At 60.0% G+C, this 19,119-nt stretch overlaps 1 protein-coding gene across 24 annotated transcripts in view; it reads left to right on the top strand.

Annotated features, from left to right (window-relative positions):
• The window catches only part of Cacna1g (calcium channel, voltage-dependent, T type, alpha 1G subunit), a 57,437-nt gene that overhangs the window by 33,231 nt on the left and 5,087 nt on the right, over positions 1 to 19,119 (top strand). For 5 of the 24 annotated variants that reach the window (XM_013519074.1, XM_013519077.1, XM_013519079.1 and 2 more), the window contains 19 exons: positions 1,629 to 2,060; positions 2,826 to 2,926; positions 3,051 to 3,174; positions 4,770 to 4,838; positions 4,993 to 5,177; positions 5,642 to 5,768; positions 6,940 to 7,065; positions 7,902 to 7,991; positions 8,430 to 8,643; positions 10,361 to 10,414; positions 14,563 to 14,714; positions 15,443 to 15,552; positions 16,285 to 16,418; positions 16,620 to 16,690; positions 16,822 to 16,900; positions 16,984 to 17,105; positions 17,446 to 17,610; positions 17,732 to 17,890; positions 18,488 to 18,631. In XM_013519074.1, coding sequence (XP_013374528.1) covers positions 1,629 to 2,060; positions 2,826 to 2,926; positions 3,051 to 3,174; positions 4,770 to 4,838; positions 4,993 to 5,177; positions 5,642 to 5,768; positions 6,940 to 7,065; positions 7,902 to 7,991; positions 8,430 to 8,643; positions 10,361 to 10,414; positions 14,563 to 14,714; positions 15,443 to 15,552; positions 16,285 to 16,418; positions 16,620 to 16,690; positions 16,822 to 16,900; positions 16,984 to 17,105; positions 17,446 to 17,610; positions 17,732 to 17,890; positions 18,488 to 18,631 — 2,658 coding nt within the window. The remainder of the gene's footprint in view (positions 1 to 1,628; positions 2,061 to 2,825; positions 2,927 to 3,050; positions 3,175 to 4,769; positions 4,839 to 4,992; positions 5,178 to 5,641; positions 5,769 to 6,939; positions 7,066 to 7,901; positions 7,992 to 8,429; positions 8,644 to 10,360; positions 10,415 to 14,562; positions 14,715 to 15,442; positions 15,553 to 16,284; positions 16,419 to 16,619; positions 16,691 to 16,821; positions 16,901 to 16,983; positions 17,106 to 17,445; positions 17,611 to 17,731; positions 17,891 to 18,487; positions 18,632 to 19,119) is intronic. The other 19 variants (XM_013519081.1, XM_013519078.1, XM_005394138.2 and 16 more) reach the window with 7 other exon arrangements.

Here is a 19,119-nt window from a genome sequence, read left to right as displayed (position 1 = left end):
GTAGGGGGTGCTTGTGGGTGCCCGTGGTGGCAGATACTGGGAGGACAGGAGGAGAAGGAGAGGCAGTCCAAGGGGACAGCCCTGGGCCATGGGCTGGACAGGGCCTGGCGGGTCTGGCCAAGCCCTAGGCCAGTCAGGGCTCGCTAGGCCAGTGAGCGAAGGAGCCCAGCCTTGGAGGAGAAAGAGCAGGGCTCTGACCCTGTCTCTGCTGTTCCCTCGCTGTGCGACCTTGGGGAAGGCTGAACCTCTCAACCTCTCAGAGCCTCTTCTGTAAAATGGGCCCGGGGTGCCCCTCTTTCCTTCGCACCTAACAGGCAGCCCCCATCTGGTTCCCAGTTCTGTGGCAGACACTGCTCCTATGCATGTAGCCCTCACTGCACTGTGAGGCGGCCATGCTCATTATCCCCATTTTGCAGATGGCTAAGGCCAGGGCCAGAGCTGGCCTGTTAGTCCAGGAGGCTGGTGCCCCTGCCCATGCGCTCATGTTTTATGCATTTATTTTCAAGGTTTTTAAGATTTCATTTTTAATTGACAGATAATTATATCTGTGGGATAAAATGTGATGCTGTGATATATGTATATATGGCATGATTAAATCAAGCTAATTAACATATCCATCACCCCATCTTTCTTTATAGTCACGCTGGCAGCAAATCTCAAAACTGTGTTTTTCCTGTCTCACTGAAACTTTGTACCCTTTGACCAGCACCTTCCTGTTCTCCCTCAACCCCTGCAAATCACCCTTCCCCTCTTTCCTTCTCTGTGTTTCGGATCCCACGTAGAGGTGAGATCCTGCAGTATCTATCTCTACATGGCTTATTTCACTTAGCATAATAATCCCCCAGGTCTAATCAAGTTAATGCAGATGACAGGATCTCCTTGTAAAAGGCTGAATAGTCCTCGCTGATTAGCGCCCGTGTACACACGCCACACCCCATACCTTGTGTTATGAATACTGCCACAACAAACATGGATTTCTTTTTATATATATCCAGTTATGGAGTTGCTGTATCATATCATTGTCCTATTTTTGGTTTTCTGAGGAACCCCCATACTGTTTTCCATAATGGCTGCACTAATTTACACAGCACCGACAGTGTGCAGGGCTCCTTTTTGTCCACATCCTTTTTGATGACAGCTATCCTGACAGGTGGGAAGTGACATCTCATTGTGGCCTTAATTTTTATATCCCCGATGATTGGTGACGTCGAACATTTTTGTTATATACACCTGTTGGCTACTTCTACGTCTTTTGAGCAATATCTCTTCAGATCCTTGGCCCGCTTTTTAAATTCTGTTGTTTTCTTGCTGTCGAGTTGGTTTTCTTCTTGCTGCTATTTTATGCTGCTTCTTAGCAGTGATCCTTCTCTCACCCACTAAAGGAAGCACAAGTGCTATTGTACGTCTCCCTGACACTCAAGGAGACAGAGGCACGGAGAAGTGCAATAACTTCCAGGTCACAGCTAAATGGGGGTGAGCCAGGATCTGAATCCAGGCCCGAGTCCAGGGCTTCTGCTCACACCTCTGCACCCACTGTCATGCCAGGGAAGCCACAGGACAGGGCTGTGCATGAGGGCGCAGGGCCTTGTACCCCTGCTGAGGCCCCTCCTCCTCTGCTCGCCCCGCAGCCCAGCGCCCGCAGCTCCCCACACAGCCCCTGGAGTGCAGCCAGCAGCTGGACCAGCAGGCGCTCAAGCCGAAACAGCCTGGGCCGAGCCCCCAGCCTGAAGCGAAGGAGCCCTAGCGGGGAGCGGAGGTCTCTGCTGTCTGGTGAGGGCCGGGAAAGCCAGGATGAGGATGAGAGCTCAGAGGAGGAGCGGGCCAGCCCTGCAGGCAGTGACCGTCATGCAAGGGGCTCCCTGGAGCGGGAGGCCAAGAGCTCCTTCGACCTACCAGACACGCTGCAGGTGCCCGGGCTGCACCGCACAGCCAGCAGCCGGAGCTCTGCCTCTGAGCACCAGGACTGCAATGGCAAGTCGGCTTCCGGGCGCCTGGCCCGTGCCCTGCGGCCTGATGACCCCCCGCTGGACGGCGATGATGGCGATGATGAGGGCAACCTGGTGAGGCCCACATGGGCACAGTGACCCTCAGGCCTGGCCTTGAGAAAGGACAGCTGTGGCCAGCCTGGCAGGGTACACAGGAATTATGGTTCTGAGCCCAGGGGATCACAAGGGGCCCCAGCCCATGCCCAAGTAGCAACCCCCACCGCCCTGCTGAACGCAGGTCCTTGTCACGCCTGGGGCTGCAGCGCTGCTGTCCTTGGTGGATATGAATGGTTTCAGGCAGATGTGTATGAATCTTTCATGGCCCTCCCCCTATGACTCAGAAAGACCCATCACTCATCTCTCTAAACTGATGTCCCCTTCCCGTCCCTCTTTCTCTTCTGGACCTTGTCACAAGCCTTGACTTCCAGCCTGTCCTCACACATTCTCCCTCCCCCAGCCCCTCACCACCCCCCGCCCCCGGGGATGGGCACGGGGACCTGGGATGCGGGGTTAGCACGTGAGGAGAGGGACTAGTGTCTCCTCCGCCCAGGTGTATGTGCGCAGACAGCTGTGAAGAGTACAACGTTTGATAATTGATGCGGCTCCCAAGCCCAGAGGGAGGGCCGGTGGGGGCTGGGCGGGAGCAGGGTGGGGAGACGGAAGAGCCTGGGAAGCGGGTGCAGCGGGGAGGGGCGCTGCTCAGGGCAGAGGCCCTGCACGGCTTTGAGGGAGGTGGGTTTGGCAATAGTGGAGGACAATAAAGGGTCTGCGGGAGGGGGCACTAGGCGAGGCAAGGGTCCCAAGGCTTGGTCCTGCTCAGGCCTGGCGTTCCTTCTGCAGAGCAAAGGGGAACGAATCCGGGCCTGGATCCGCGCCCGGCTGCCTGCCTGCTGCCGCGAGCGGGACTCCTGGTCGGCCTACATCTTCCCTCCACAGTCCAGGTAGTGGGGAGGGGGCCCTGGCCCGCGCCCCAGGGTGCTACCCAGTGAGGCTGGAAGTGGGAATGTGAGCTGGGGCTTCGGGCTGGGAGGGTGCGGGTGACGTCTCCCTTCCGTCCCGGAGCAGGTTCCGCCTTCTGTGTCACCGGATCATCACCCACAAGATGTTCGACCACGTGGTCCTCGTCATCATCTTCCTCAACTGTATCACCATTGCCATGGAGCGCCCCAAAATTGACCCCCACAGTGCTGTGAGTCACTGGGACTGCAAGCACGGCTGTCGAGTCCTGCTCCGTGCCAGGCCCCTCCTGGGTTAGCACTCAGCCAGGGAGGCAAGGAGGCCCAGGCAGCCCCCCTACCCTCAGGTCTCTTGGACTCCAGCCCTTCTTCCTGGCTCCCCAAGATGCCTTCTGTGTCCTTTTCTCCCTCAGTTCCCCCTATGTTGACACACGAGCCTTGCTGGGTGCCCTGTGCACCCCAGGCTATGTAAAGATGGCTTGTGCTCCCGAGCCAGAGGCTTGTGGGGCACGCATGCGTGTGAGTCTTGTAGTTTTGGGGCCAGCCTGAGACTGGTCCTGCGCCCGGCCAAGGCTGGGAATGCTGCTGGGGAGAAACCCGCCTAGGCTGCCTGAGGCTGGCGCACAGCAGGACAGGGACGCTTCTCTTTGCTCCTTGGGGTCCTGCCAGGTCACAAACAAGTAGTTTTCTGGGGCCGTGGTCATTTCTGCTTGGCTTTGAACTCAGTCCTTCCCACAAGGGCATGAGAGACCGGGGGCCTGAGTCCTGGCCACTCTGCCCAGGGAGCTCACCTCTTCGGGAAGGGCCCAGCCCTTCCAGGAGCTGTCTCTTCCCAGCCTGGTGTCTCGGCCCCTCCCACTGGCAGCAGTTCAGGCCCTAGAAGGGTGGGTGGAGCGGCCCTGTTTCCCCCCATGGCATTTTGTAGCACTGGCTTGGAGGTGGCCCGAGGTCCTCCCTTACCCCTCCTCGCTGCCTCCCACATCATTGTTTGGATTTCAGAGCTGCTGGGGCTTCTGTTTTGCATTAGGGTGGGCTCCAGCCAGGCCAGGGTGGGGCTGCAGGGAGCCCCAGGAACAGAGGGGCCGCCCGGGGCCTAGGTGGGTGAGTGCGAGGCAGCACCAGGGACCCCCTGCCTGGGCTGGCTGCCCCTCACCAGCCCCCAGGCCCTGTGCCAAGTTCTGTCACTGTCCCTACCTTCCGACTCAGCCCCTCCAGCTCTGGTGCTGTCAGCACACCTGCTCCTCTCCTGCCTTTTTTCTGCCCCTCACTCTCACACTCAAGCTGCCAGTCACCTCCAGGGCCCCCCTTGGCTACCAGGGATGGCCTCAGCTCACAGGCACTGGGGCATCCATGCCTGGCATAATGATGGTGCCCGAGGAGGCACCATCGTCTGCACACCCCCCGTGTGCCTGCTACGCTCCGTTTCTGGGGCACACAGCAGGAAAGCAGGAGAGGAGGTGGTGTGGCAGGCGGGGGTCAGGGAGCACATTAAATCCTGCTCCAGTTTCAAGAAGGAGTCAGGGAATGGGGCCTGGGATTTGGGGCTTGGATAACAACACCATGGTGGGGAGCGTGTGTCCTCCCAGCCACGTGGTTGAGGAGCTGGTGCTCGGGGACAGAGGCAAGACTGTCCAGAGAGCCCTGGGTGGGCCGTGCCTGGCACCTGTGTGTGTGTGACAGAGGCAAAGACAGAGACAGAGTCCGCGTCCTTGTACAGGGTGCGGGTCTTCTCTCTGTGTCAAGCGCTTGAAGCAGATTTTGGCTTCTATGTGCAAACCTGGCCCACCGCAAGGGGTCCTGGTGGGTAGCACCTGCCTCTCTCCTGCAGGAACGCATCTTCCTGACCCTGTCCAATTACATCTTCACCGCCGTCTTTCTGGCTGAAATGACAGTGAAGGTGACGGTGGGCTTTCGGCGCTGGTTCGGGCCCCTGCTTCCTGGCGGGCGTGGGGATGGTGGAACTCGCTGAGGGTGGCAGGGCCGGCAGCGGTGGAGGGAGGGTCGGGGACTTCAGGGAGGGTGGCCGGTGACGAGGTGGCTGTGGTCCCCAGGTGGTGGCGCTGGGCTGGTGCTTCGGGGAGCAGGCGTACCTGCGCAGCAGCTGGAATGTGCTCGACGGGCTGCTGGTGCTCATCTCTGTCATCGACATCCTGGTGTCCATGGTCTCCGACAGCGGCACCAAGATCCTGGGCATGCTGAGGGTGCTGCGGCTGCTGCGGACCCTGCGCCCGCTCAGGTGACCTCCCTCTCCACCCACAAGGTGTTTACCTCGGGGCCACTTCCCACCGCCACACCCCCAGGCCCGCAGATGACTCTCACTTCATGGTGGTGGTGGTTTCCTTTGAAGACATCTTCTTGACCCTCCTTCTCTTCCGAGAGACATGTTCCTCAGGGCCGCCTGTGTGGTGGGACGTGTCATGGCCTCAGCCCTGTCATAGGCACAGGTGGCCTCCAGCTGAAGCGTTCATTCCCTGGGGGGATGCCTAGCCCATGAGGGGACACACCTGATTCCCAGGGGTCCTCCCCACTCCCAGCCTGACCAGGGAACACATTTGCTGTCCTGGAAGTGGGGGTGTCTGCCACCTGTTTGAGGGGATCAGGGCTGAGGGTCCTCATGGTGGGGGTCTCCTGAAAGGAGGACTTGGCAGTGAGCCGAGTGGGGAGGGCAACCCCTCTCACCCTCCTCGCTGTACCCCCCAGGGTAATCAGCCGGGCCCAGGGGCTGAAGCTGGTGGTGGAGACGCTGATGTCCTCCCTGAAGCCCATCGGCAACATTGTGGTCATCTGTTGTGCCTTCTTCATCATTTTCGGCATCCTGGGGGTGCAGGTGTGCAGGGGCCCAGGGGTCCATGAAAGCCTGAGGACCAAGAGCCCTCTTCTCTTGGTCCCGAGGTTCAAGCTGCTGCCACCATCATCCAGAAAGGATTTAACAGGAGCCCTTCCTCCCCGGGCGTAGGCCGCCGTCCCCTTCTCTTCTGGGGGACCGAGCGGAGGCCCCAAGGGGACATGGCCTCAGAGAAGCTCCAGGCCCATGGTAGCTACAGGCTGCTGTCCTTCCCCCAGCGCGCTCCCCGGGCAGACGCAGCTGCTGGCCTGCACCCCGACTCCGGGATCTCCTCCCTTCCTTCCCCACTCGGGCTGCACGCCAGGCCTGGGGATCCAGGGCCCAGACAGCTGGGCCAGGTTAGCAGCGTGCTGGCAGGCGGGCGGGTGCAGACCCCAGACAAGGCAGGAAGTGGGGGCTGCGGGGGAAACCTGGCTTCTGGCCCAGGGAGGAAATTTGGCTTTGGAGGAAAAAGAGCCAGAGCTGCCTGTAGGATTCAGCAGCCGCCTCAGGGGACTGGAGAGCCCCTCCACCCTGTCTTTATCTTCCAGGGTCCCCGTCCCAGCTGCAGGGCAGACAGCTGACTCTTGGGGTGGTATGGGAGCTCCTGGTGGCTACCATCCCCATCCCCTCCCTTCTTCCTGTGGTTCCCAGGATATCCACTGCGCCCTGGGGAAGGGCTGTCCCTGGGTTTCCTAGAAATTCCCCAGCCCCAGGGACCAGGCTACATTTGCCAAAGCTGTGTGGAGCCTCTCTGCTGGGTCCCCCACCCCACACAAGCCCAGCGGGGAGCCCTCCCCTCCCCACCTCTCATCCTCCTGGGAGGGCAAGCTATTGTTGAGGCCAGTCCCGGGGCTCTTCCGGTGGGTTTAGGTCTGACCCAAGCAGCGCACTGGGGGCCTTGATCCTCCTTTCCCTCCAGTCACTTCCCGCCCACCCCCCAGTGGTCACAGCCTGATCTACACTGGAAGAGGAGGGAACTTTCCAGACAGATCTGGGTTCCAGCCCCCTTTTGGCCACCCACTGGGAACCTCCGCAAGGGCCAGTGACTGACCCCAGATCTGAGTACCCCATTCGGGATGTGCCCAGACCCTGTAGGCCCCAGGGCTGGGGAGTCCTGGTTTCCCGGATCACAGCTCACTTCTCTCTGTCCCTGGCATACGTGTGCTTCCAGCTCTTCAAAGGGAAGTTCTTTGTGTGCCAGGGCGAGGACACCAGGAACATCACCAACAAGTCCGACTGTGCTGAGGCCAGTTACCGGTGGGTCCGGCACAAGTACAACTTTGACAACCTCGGCCAGGTGAGCCTCAGGCTTGGGGGTGGAGTGGTGGTGGCAGGAGTCTGGAGGGGACATGAGTCCATTGTGCTGAATGGGATATACCCACGCGGTTGGAGAGATTGGCAACCACAAAGACCGGCCCCTGGCTATCTAACCAGCAGGCTCAGTCCACCCCACATGTCCAGCAAGGCAGCTCACAGGGCCTCTAGCTCCCCGGAAGATGGAGACATGTGGGCCCACAGAGCTGAAGACTCACCCAGGGCCACCGTGCCACATGGCAGAGCAGCAAGCACACATCAGATTGGGTGCAGGCAGCCTGGATGTGAATCATTTGTCAAATGAGCACCGTTTGCCAGCCCAGTGACCTTGGGCGGCTGTCCTGCCAGGGCCTCAGTTTTATCAGCCCGCGAATGGGGTCATAGCCATATCTCTTTGGCCTCAGGGTGATGGTAGAAAGCGAGGCTGTCTATGCTTGCTTATGTGGTTGGCTGCATATTGCCAAGACAGTTTCTTTTCACTCCACATTTGCACACACAGAAGTGCAAGAGGTGAAGTGGCTCACTCAATTTGGCTGGCTTTGGTGTCTGAACTCCCAGGGCTCTGGGGTCCCTTCCCCTGTCTGGCTGGAGTCAGAGACTGTGGTCATCTCTCTTGGCTTTGGGCCAGCCATCGAGCTCTGGGGCAGAGTATGCTCCTGGGGACGGGAGATGACGCCGGCCTGACCTCCCAAGGGCTGGACACCCCACAGCTGCTACCAGGAGACAATCTGGTGGCAGGTGGTGGGTGGTTCAGCCACACATTCTAGATGTCAAGTGGCCTATCTCCTTCTCCTCCTGCTTCTGCCCCTGCCCCCGCAGGCCCTGATGTCCCTGTTCGTGCTTGCCTCCAAGGACGGTTGGGTGGACATCATGTACGACGGGTTGGATGCTGTGGGCGTGGACCAGCAGGTGAGGCTGAGGTGGGCAGGAGCTGACGCCAAGCAGAGCAGGGCAAAACGCTGGCCAGAGAGAGTGACATTAGAGAGGGTCGCATCTTACAGCAGGGCTGTGAGGCAGATCTGGCCATGTTTTATTGGCCTGCGACACATTTAAATTTTTTGCAAGTAGCGATGAAAATTTAAAAGTCGGTGAACCTGAGATGGAAATCTAGCTGCTCAGGGAGTCACAAGCCCAAGGAGCACTGGGCAGGATTCAGGTGGAACAAAGCAACGGCGGGTGGATGGATGGATGGATGGAGAATCTCTCCTTTGCCCCACGCCCACCCCGCCCCAGTGCCTAGCACCAAACCCACACCATCCACGCCCACTCAGGCCGCGCACACAGGCAGCGCCCGGGACAGTTCGCCCTCGGGCTGATGCCTCGGCCTGTCCTTCCTGCTCCTGCCAGCCCATCATGAACCACAACCCCTGGATGCTGCTCTACTTCATCTCGTTCCTGCTCATCGTGGCCTTCTTCGTCCTGAACATGTTCGTGGGCGTGGTGGTCGAGAACTTCCACAAGTGCCGGCAGCACCAGGAGGAGGAGGAGGCGCGGCGGCGCGAGGAGAAACGACTTCGGAGGCTGGAGAAAAAGAGAAGGAGTAAGGAGAAGCAGATGGCCGGTCGGTAGTCTTTCCACCTCTCTCTGGGTCGTGCTTGACCTTGGCCTTGCAACTGCAGGGGGCTGGGGGCTGGGGGCTGGGGCCGGGGGCCGGGAGAAGCTGCTCCCACCCCTCTCCTCATCTCCTCCCGCCAGCAGCATGTCTGCCTTTAGAGCCCGCATGGAGCAGACCTGGTCAGCCCCGTGGGCGAGGGCACTGCCCACCCCACAGGCTCCCTGGTCTCAGCCTCATGCTCCCCAGGCGGGAGCTGGCGCATGGCCTCTCAGTGTGACTCTCAGAGGAGCCTCAGGGCTTGGGAACCTGGTGCCACATTGCCCCGTGCTGGTGAGCAGTGACCCGGGACGGGCACAGGTGCCAGCCCAGCCTACCCGAGGGTTGCCTAGCAAGCGTCTTGACCCCTTGCCTGCCTAGTTCAGCAGCTGCTGAGCGAGATCTCGGCAGGACCCACAAAGGGACAGCGGCTCAGCCCTCCCTCCCGCTAGGTTCAACGAAACTACCGTGACCCTAATTGTCAGGGCTTTTGCCAAACTCAAAAAACAGAAAGAAATCCGCCCCATGGCCCACGACGACCCTCAGTTGCTCCCCTGTGCTCCCAGCATCTGCTGCACGGGTGGGTGAGCCTTGTGCTATCCCTCCTTGTGCCCCAGTGTCACAGAGGTGCTGGGTGGTGGGAAAAGACCCGCTGGCCCTGGGCGGCAGGGTGTGTGAGGAGCGGCTGGCAGGAGCCAGTGTGTTTGTGGTGCGGCTGCAGGTGCGCGAGCACCTGGCTCCCAGCCGGCCATCCGGGCTCCTGGGTGTCTGCTATCCACGGTCTCCGCACCTCTCTCTCCGTCACAGCCCACGCCCCTCCACGTGTCTCTGTGTGGGTTCCCAGCCTCTGTGTCTATCCCCGTTTGCTCTGTGAGTTTCCCTTCCTCTCCACCCTCTCACGAGCCGTCTTCGCTCCGCCGCTAAGATGCGTGCAGGGCTCTGCGTTTTCCCGGTGGTGTGGAAAAGTGAGTACCGCCGGGTGACTCAGGGCTGCGGGGAGCCCTCTGCCCTCAGCTGTGACAGGCACCTGGAGGAGAGGGGAGAGCGTGGGAGTCACACATGGGGTGGGGGAAGGGCCGGTGCCGCTCCAGGAAGGGACACTGGGGCAGGCATGGATAGTGCAGTTCTCTGTGCTTGTGTCCCTCCACCAGCCCCCAAGATGCCTGTCTGGCTCCAGGCTAGGGATCTGCTCTCCGCTTCTCCCTAGAGTCCCAAGCCGAGCGGGGGCCCTGTCCCCAGCGCCCCACCCCACCCCTTCTCCATGCACCCTGCACCCCTCAAAGAGGGCTGCCTCCCTCGGCTGGGCATCTACAGATGGAATTCTTTTGGCAGGAGGTACCATGGCCCCCGCCCGGCCAGCTGGCTCCCCTCCTGGGGTCTGGCGCTGCTCAGGTGCAGCTGAGGCCATGGCGCGGCGAGAGAGGACATCTGCTCTGGGGACAGGCTGCCCGCCCCTCCCAGCGCCTTCCCGCGCCCCATGACCCCAGTGAGCTGGCTGAATCATTAATCTTCCTCAAGTGCCTGTGGCCCCCGAACTGGGGCTGTGATTGACAGTCAGCTGCCCGTGCTCGGTGCACCCCATTCGTAGGCAGAGCGAGGGTCGGAGCTGAGGGGGAGCCAGCCGTGAGGGGCCCTGCCCAGCGCACCTGGGCCGGCCAATGACCAATGTCGTGTTTCGTTCTTTTAGATCTAATGCTGGACGATGTAATTGCTTCCGGCAGCTCAGCCAGCGCTGCGTCAGGTACTGCGTCTGGGGCGTGGGTTCATGCGTGTGGGGAAGTGCTCTTTGCCCCTCCCCATGGCTCCTTGACTCTGTCCTCTGGGGTTCAAGGCTAAGGGTCCCTGAGGCCCCCAAGAGGGCAGGGGCTGAAGCACTGCGGTCTCCGTCATCGCACGGACCTGTGCTAAGTGGGGACCCTCTGCTAGGAGGTTTCCGGCGGAGCCCCTGGCCCGCCGCTGCCTCCTCCCTGCACCCCCTTGTTGCTCCCACCGTTCGATTATTAGAGCTGCAAATCTCTGTCTCCTCTTGTCTGAAGGGGAGACTTTGATCTGAGGGAGCAGGTTGAGAGGAGCAGAGGGAAGGATTTGTTTTAGAAATGTAACGATGCATAATTGAACAAGCTCATTAATAGTCAAGTAATCATGGTGGCCACGTCATTGCTACAAACAGCAGGAATTGGGAACCAAAGGCCTGAGTTGGCTACAAGCTTTCTCCAAAAATCCCAAATGTTTGGGAGTGAGTCAGGTCCTTATCTCCAAGAGCTGTGTCTCTGGGAAGACCTCCCCGTGCCTCCTGCCCTCCCCTGCCCTTGGTCCTTGGTCCCTTTGCCCCCCCATACAGGTCCCCAGTTGGAGGTTTGGAGGGTCAGAGAGTCTGACAGGGCTGTGGGGCCTTGTCACACCCCCTGGTGTCTCCGCCTGATGGTTCCCAAGCTGTTTATCCTCTGGATCCCCCTTATCTCCTCCTCCTGCAGACCCCACAATTTGAAAGACTGTCTCTGGAATTAACAGCACTTCCATGAGTTTGTTTCACCGGTTTTACTAATCAAGGGCACATCTAATTGCTAATCAGAGCTTCTGAGCTGCAGAAGGTTACATATTGAAAGATGGGAGAAAAGGAGCATTTTGCCATTAAATCACCCTGTGGGGTCTTAACATAGGCAAACACTGGATTCTTCCAAGCTTTTGGAAATACAGCACAGAATCAAAGGACCCTCTCTGGCTGCCTCCTGAGGCTGCCGAGGGCTTGGACTGGGACGGGAACCATTTGCTGTCCTACTCTCCACTCTTCCCATCGCCCTACTTGGCCAGGCACCACCCTGGAGGTGCTGGGCGGCCTGATCTTAGTGGGTGCAGGGGCCTATTCAAGGGGAACCTGTGAGCCTTTATCCGGTCATCATCCCTGATGGCCGTGGCAGATCCACACCTCCTGTCCCCAAGGTGCTAAGCTCTATATTTGGTGTTGAGACACCATTTCTCTGGGGGCTCAGGAGTCTCTGGCTGGTTTGTGTCTGGGTTGTGGGGGACTCCATGTCTCTGTGTCAGGCTGTTCTGTGAATCCCTGAAGTGTTAGGGAATGAGGGGTAGATGGCCTTCAGCTTTTCCCTTATGGGTCACTAGGGCTGCAGGCTGAAGTAGGTGAGCCCATTTATGCTCACCCCAAAACACCACCCTAGCCTTGGGCTGGCCCACTGATGTCCCCATCAAATTGATCATCCCAGGAATCAACACGTGCTGACTCACAGCCCCCAAGATATGACACACTGACCCCACAGTCAATACTGCACCCGCACGCTTGGGTCTTCTGCCCTGATCCTGTTGGCACAGGCGTTAGTTTCCCTGGCTGTGAGTGAGGACCCAGGGATCTTGAACAAGGGTGCAGATCATCCCGTAACCCTCTTCCCAGGTCCTGGGGTTTCCAGGAGGGTCTAGCCCAGAGCTCTCCAGAATCACCCAGAGAGCTTACGCACACTGATTCCTAGGCCCCACTGGGGTGCTCTGAGAGTGGTCTGGGGACTGCATTTCCAATCAGCTCTGGGGGTGATGGGGGACAAAGTCAACCTGTCAGACCCAGGGCAAAGCTCAAAAGAAGAGTCTGATTTCCAGGGGAACAGGCCTGACCAGACACCTGGGGCTGCTGAGGGGCCAGGCCTCCTCGGCCACCGATGGCAGCCGCCTCCACTCACCCTTTGTCCTTCCCCTGGGCAGGACCCACAGCAGCCAAAGGCGAGGCCTCTGCTGAGGGAGCCGTATCCCAGGAAGTGACCCTGCCTTCCCCGCTCGCCCTGTCACCGTCCTTTGCCAACCCTCTGCCCTGGCTGTGCCTCAGGCTCCCGATGACCCCTACTAACTCACTGCGCCTGTCACTGTCACTCACAGCTCCTTCCTCGCCCCACCTGGCCAGGGGCCTGGTGCTCCTCGGACCCGTGCTCTAGTAGAGGGGCAGGGACAGCCCCAGCACCCACAGGCTTGGGCTAGGGGCGCTGGCATGGAGGGCCGTAAGCAAAAGCCCTGCCTCAGCGGTCCCACCACCACCTCCCTCCTAGTCTGGTAGGGGGGACCTCTGTCTGGATCCAAGCCCACCCAGCTCTCAGAGCAAGGTCGGAAGGCAGAGCCGTGGTGGCAGCAGCTCCTTTTCGCCTGGGGCTGCCTACACAGTCGGGCTGGGGTGACAGGGCCTCTCTCTTCCAGCCTCCCCTCTACATTGTCTCAGCTAATAATGGGACTAATAAGGAGCCGCTTTTTCTAACCTAATTGTATTCAAACATTTTAGTTAATTCTCCATTCATATTTTAGCATAATGGGATCGGGTGCTCTCAGCATTTATGGAGATTAATGCAGAGAAAGAGTTCCGGCTGCTAAGGCAACGCAGGGCGACTAGCGCCCTCTGGTTCTCGCGGTACTGCAGGAAGGAAGAAGTCTGGCAGCCCGACCGCCCTCCACTATCGGGTGTGGATGACCAGTGGCCTCATGCTGTCCCCGTCCCGGGCCTCTCCACCCTCACTCCTGGAGGCCCGGAGGGCCACCCGAGCCTACAAAACCCACTTGGCTGGTCCCTCTCTGAATGCAAAAGGATGGTCTTGTGTACCCCTAAGGTACATGTGACCTTGTCGGGGTCCCTGTGCTCCTGGTTATCCACACCGCAAGGCCGATGTGGAGAGGGGCCGGGCAGGCCTGGAGCAGAGGAGCTGCTCCTTGGGACTCTTCTTCCTTCGGCCTTTGGTGGGGGCCCACCCAAGGCCACTCCCTGCCTCAGTTTACTTCTCTGCTAAGTGGCCCTCTGCATGGGAAAGGATGGTCATATCTGAGCTAACCTGGGCCCAAAGCTTTCTGCCACCCCTAAGCCAGCCAGCCTCCGGCCCGGCTGCAGAGGCTGCAGCCCTCGCTGGTTTCCGCCCGAGAGCTTCCACCCAAGAGGGGAAGGGCTGTCTGGGACCTGAGGCTGCCCGACACCTCCCTGTGGGGAGTCTCGGCCTTCCTTGTGGCTGCCCCCGAGACCGATCTGTGCACACACTCTGGATGCCATGTGCCCCCCACTTGGCATGGCCCTTCCTCAGCACCTGGAGGAGGGGGCCCTGTAATCTCCGGCTTGCACTGCAGGCTCACCTCCTGGCACTGAATTTTATAACTAAGTGGTTGGCTAATTACAAGAGCGGTGCTGTGCCTGTGACAGATCTCAGACAGTGCTTCCAGCCCAGCCTGCGTGCTCGTGCCGTCCCGACACCCAGGGGCAGGCTGGGTGCGGCCTCGTTAGAAACTGGGTGAGTCTGTTGGGGGCCCTCCCAGCTTGCATCTGGGACAGGGCAGAGCCTTGCACCCTCCCCACGGCCCTTCTCAGCATGAGGCTGTCGGAGACCCATGCCCTATCCCTGGAGGCCCCGTGGCGGCTCAATGCAGCCGGCCAAGAAGATGTCAATTTGCAATCTCTGGCTCTATCTGCAAATCCCAGCGCTGAGTGATCTCCTCTGCTCCCTCAGCGGCTGAGCCGGGAGAAGGGTTGACAGAGCCCCCTCTGAGCCCCTTATGGCCCGGTGTATTTCATCTTACTGATCTGGCCTCAGTGCCTGCGGAGCTCCAAGGTGTTGGGAGGGGCTGGTGATTTCGGAGGCTGCCTAGAGGAAGGGGGCTCACCTGGTGTCTAATGGGGGTGGGAAGCTCTGCATGTCCTGACCCGTCCTGTGCCCCGACTGCAGCCAGTAGAACAGATGCTTGGAGGGGGCCCTGCCAAGACAGCTGCCCTGAAAAAGGCAGCGAGGGGAGGGCGAGGACACTGATGACACGGAATGTTTGGCTCTGGCGTAGAGGCTGGCGGCTGGGAAGGGCTGCGGGGGGAGGGGCTGGGGGGGCAGAGGCTCACATGACCCCTACTCTCCACCCTGCTCCTCCCAGAAGCCCAGAGCAAACCCTACTACTCCGACTACTCCCGCTTTCGGCTTCTCGTCCACCACCTGTGTACCAGCCACTACCTGGACCTCTTCATCACAGGTGTCATCGGGCTGAATGTGGTCACCATGGCTATGGAACATTACCAGCAGCCCCAGGTAAGAGTGAGTGACTGGTCACCAGCCCCTGACATCCCACCTGGGGCCCCTGGGTGGGGCTCACATAACCTGAGCCCGGGCAGCTCTACACCAGGTGAGCATTGGGCACATAGCATGGGTTCCTTGTGGCTGTCATCCTCTTTTCATAAGGAAGGACGCTGAGGCTCAGAGATTGGTTGGTTTGACTAACGTCACACAGCTGGGCAATGAGGACCGGATGTCATCACCAGCGAATTTTTACTGAGCATCTAGAATGTGCTGGGCTCTGGATTATTGAGTGTACAGCAGACCAGGGCCTGCCCTTCTAAAGTTAGAGTCTAGTGAATGTCTAGCTCCAGATCTCACCTATGATCTTGCCACTTCTCCGATCATCCTCCCCCAGCAGCCCTCAGTTTTCCCCTCTGTACAATGGGGAGACTGAATTGGTGATACACAAAACTCCTTGTAGTCCTGGCATGCTGGGCCTTCTGGCACTTTCTTGTGTGGTTTTCTCATCTCTCAAGGAGAGGGGAGATCCTTTAGCACAGGTTTGAACTGTTCACGTGAACAAGGCCTCTACCGTCTCTGGGGGTGGTGGCCGATGGTCAGCCATCATGGTGGGAACAGGAGAGATAGATCCCTTGGGACCCCTCCTGTCTCCACATCTGGGAGAGGTGGGGACAGAGGGGCTGAGGTGGGCATCCGCCTGGGCCTGCAGAGACCCTGCCTCCTGCCCACTTTCCTGCCAGATCCTGGACGAGGCTCTGAAGATCTGCAACTACATCTTCACGGTCATCTTCGTCTTGGAGTCAGTTTTCAAACTGGTGGCCTTTGGCTTCCGCAGGTTCTTCCAGGACAGGTAACAGAGAAGAGAGGGGGAGGGGAGGAGTCCGGGGTGGGGGTGTTGCTGTGACTCCTGGGAAATTACCCAGACGGACCTAGTGCCTGGAGACCCTTCTTGACCCCTGGGATCCAGCCCCCAACCTAGGGCTGACCGGTGGTGCGCAGAGCCTCCGGGCTCTGGGAGATAGGAAGGAATTTAACAAGACAGGACTTAGAGGCCACTGGCAGCTAGATATCCATGTAGCCTAGCCTGGGGTTTAAGGGCACAGAACCTGGTGCCAGCCTGCCCAGACTGGATTCAAATCCTTGTTCTTCTGCCCCTTATAGCTGGTGACTTAGGGTAAGTTACTTAACTCCTCTGGGCCTCACTTGCCTCACCTATAAAGTGAGATACAGTAGTAAGCATCCGCACCACCATGGTGAGAGTCTGGACTCCTACTTGTAAATTCCTTAAAGCAGTTCTGGGCACAGAATAGACACCGTGTACGTGCCAAATAAAAGAGCAGGTGAATGACAGTGCAAAGCCCTGTCCCTGGAGACCCTGGAGCTAAGGTCTAGTCCTGCCTTCCTGTGCCCCAGCTGGCTATGTGCCCTTGGGTAAGCCACGTCCCCTCTCTGCAGGACGGGAGGCTGCCCCCGCTGACCTCTGCTCTTTCCGGTCAGGTCTTTCTGTGCCACACCGGTCCCTCCCCCTCCCCCTCCCCCTGCCCCTCCCCCCACTCAGGGAGCTGTGTCCCCGGCTTTCCAGGTGGAACCAGCTGGACCTGGCCATCGTGCTGCTGTCCATCATGGGCATCACGCTGGAGGAGATTGAGGTCAACGCCTCGCTGCCCATCAACCCCACCATCATCCGCATCATGAGGGTGCTGCGCATTGCCCGAGGTTGGTCCCTGCTCTCTGCCCACTTCCTGCCTTCCCAGAGGACACAGCAAGCACCAACAGGGAAGGTCTGGGGCTGGTGTGGGTACAGACCGGCTGGCATCCTGGGTGTCCCACCAGCCCTGACCCAGCCTTGCCTGGCTCCACCCACTGGGTGACCAGGGCCTCAGAGGGGCCAGCTCATGACCTTGTCCTGTTCTGCAGTGCTGAAGCTGTTGAAGATGGCCGTGGGCATGCGGGCGCTGCTTGACACGGTGATGCAGGCCCTGCCCCAGGTAGCTGGAAGGGGTGTGGGCCGGGTCCTCTCGGCAAGGGGGCAGCGGCCTGCACAGGGACAGGGGGCTCGGGCAAGCTGGGGACCGGAAGATCTAGCAGCACTGTTTCTGTTTCTTTCCCTCTCTTCCAGGTGGGGAACCTGGGACTTCTCTTTGTGCTGTTGTTTTTCATCTTTGCAGCTCTGGGTGTGGAGCTCTTCGGAGACCTGGGTGAGTTGGGGTTGGGGCTGGCAGAGGGGCTGGGGCTGGCGCTGGAGGCTGAGGAGCTCACTGGAACCTCTGTCCTCCCCCAGAGTGTGACGAGACACACCCCTGCGAGGGCCTGGGGCGGCATGCCACCTTCCGGAACTTTGGCATGGCCTTCCTGACCCTCTTCCGCGTCTCCACGGGTGACAACTGGAATGGCATCATGAAGGTGAGGCCCTGCTCGAACCCCAGGCCTCCCACAGCTGGCTTGGGCACCAAGAGGCAGTCCCACTCTTTCAGCCAAGATTCATGGGTAGATGAATTGGCCATGGATGAAAGCGTGTGCCCTTCTGTCCCCTGTCCAGAACACTCTGGAACTCCCTCTCCCTGGGACATGCCCTGACTCACACGTCGGCCGCAGCTGACGCTCTTCTGTCCCCGGGACAGCGGGGCTCCCTCCTTCCCCTTCCTCTCTCCTCCCTTGATGCGTGTGACACCGATGGCCTGGTTTTCCACAACAGCTCCGTCCGCCATCCTCCCGGCCTCATACCTCTGTCCTGCCTCCCCAGGACACCCTCCGGGACTGTGACCAGGAGTCCACCTGCTACAACACCGTCATCTCGCCCATCTACTTCGTGTCCTTCGTGCTCACAGCCCAGTTCGTGCTGGTCAACGTGGTGATCGCCGTGCTCATGAAGCACCTGGAAGAAAGCAACAAGGAGGCCAAGGAAGAGGCCGAGCTGGAGGAGTCGATGAGCTGGGAGCACAAGAGGCAAAGTGTGAAGGACAGAAAGGAGGTGGTGAGAGCCAGGGAAATTGCTCTTTGGTGGAAGGAGACTGGAAGGCGGGGAAGAGGCCGAGCTGGAGGCTGAGCTGGAGCTGGAGATGAAGACCCTCAGCCCGCAGCCCCATTCGCCACTTGGGAGTCCCTTCTTCTGGCCTGGGGTCCAGGGTCCCGACAGCCCCAAGTCCAGGGCCCCATACAAGGCAGCCCACTCCCTCGAGCACCCCACGGTGAGCCTGCAGCACCCCTGTGAGAGCCGGCGGCGTGGGGGGGGGGTGGCCGGCCAGCAGCTCAGCGGGTGGCGGGCAGGGAGCCCAGCAGAACCCAGGGCTCCTCCTAGATCCTCCAGTGCTGAGAGACCAGCAGCAGAGACGCAGGGCCACCCTCAGCAAAGTGGCCGCAGACGTGCTGGCCTGTCCCCCACTCCTCCAGCCTGGTGTGGCCTCCCTTCCTGGCTCTTAGGTTCAAGGCTAAGTTTTCTGTTTCCTTCCTGTTTCTCTCTTACCCTCGCCCGGTTGCTGAACCTCCTTCCTGCCCACCTTTAATCCTACTCACCTTCCCTTCATCCCACCATCCTTTCTACCAATCCCCCTTCCCGCACCCTCCCTCCCCCTCATCGTCCCTTCCCCCCGTCCCCTCCCCCTTCCCTACCGCTCCCCTTTCTTGTCTCTCTGTGGCTGTGTGTGTACACGTGTGCACGAGCGCATGTCCTGTGGGTGTCCCCTCCTCTCCTCCCTCCGCCCTCGTCAAACCCGGCCATGACGATTCCCGTCACTGCCCCTCTGCCCCCTGCTCCCCCGACGCCCCTTGCGGGCTGGTCCTCCCAGGACGGACAGCTGTTTGACACCATCTCCCTGCTGATCCAGGGCTCCCTGGACGGGGAGCTGAAGCTGATGGACGAGCTGGCGGGCCCAGGGGGCCAGCCTTCGGCCTTCCCCTCCGCCCCCAGCCCGGGCGGCTCCGACCCACAGGTTACTGTGCCCTGCGCTGCGCCCCACCCCAGCTGTGCCATGCTGTGCTCGCTTTTGGGGAGGCTGGGTGCAGAGAAAGAGCAGCTGCAGGGCCGGTGGAGGTTGGCAGGAGGCAGTTGGGGGCGTCTAGGCTGCTCTAGAACCAACATGGAAGGTGGGGCACTGAGAATACCCTTCGAAGGGAGGAGGGGTGCAGGAAGGGTCAGAGGGGCCTCGTGAGGAAGAATCTGGAAGGGGAGGGGGAGGGGCAGCGGGACCTGAGGGGTTTCTAGGGACAGTGGGTGAGCAGGGAACCATACCAGGCATGTCTGGAGCCACAGGCTATTTCTCTCTTGTGTCCAGTGCCCACCCCTGGTCCTCTGGTGGCTCTTTAAGCCATTGGGCATGGTGAGCACTCTCAGTAGCCGGCCACTTGGGTCCCGATGTGGATTCTGGGACCTTGTCACGAAACAGGACATGCCCAGCCCAGTCCCTTCCCATAGCGCCTG

Source organism: Chinchilla lanigera, unplaced genomic scaffold, assembly GCF_000276665.1.
Source record: "Chinchilla lanigera isolate Chin_1 unplaced genomic scaffold, ChiLan1.0 scaffold00050, whole genome shotgun sequence".
NCBI lineage: Eukaryota > Metazoa > Chordata > Mammalia > Rodentia > Chinchillidae > Chinchilla > Chinchilla lanigera.
This window is presented reverse-complemented; position numbering and strand designations above follow the sequence as displayed.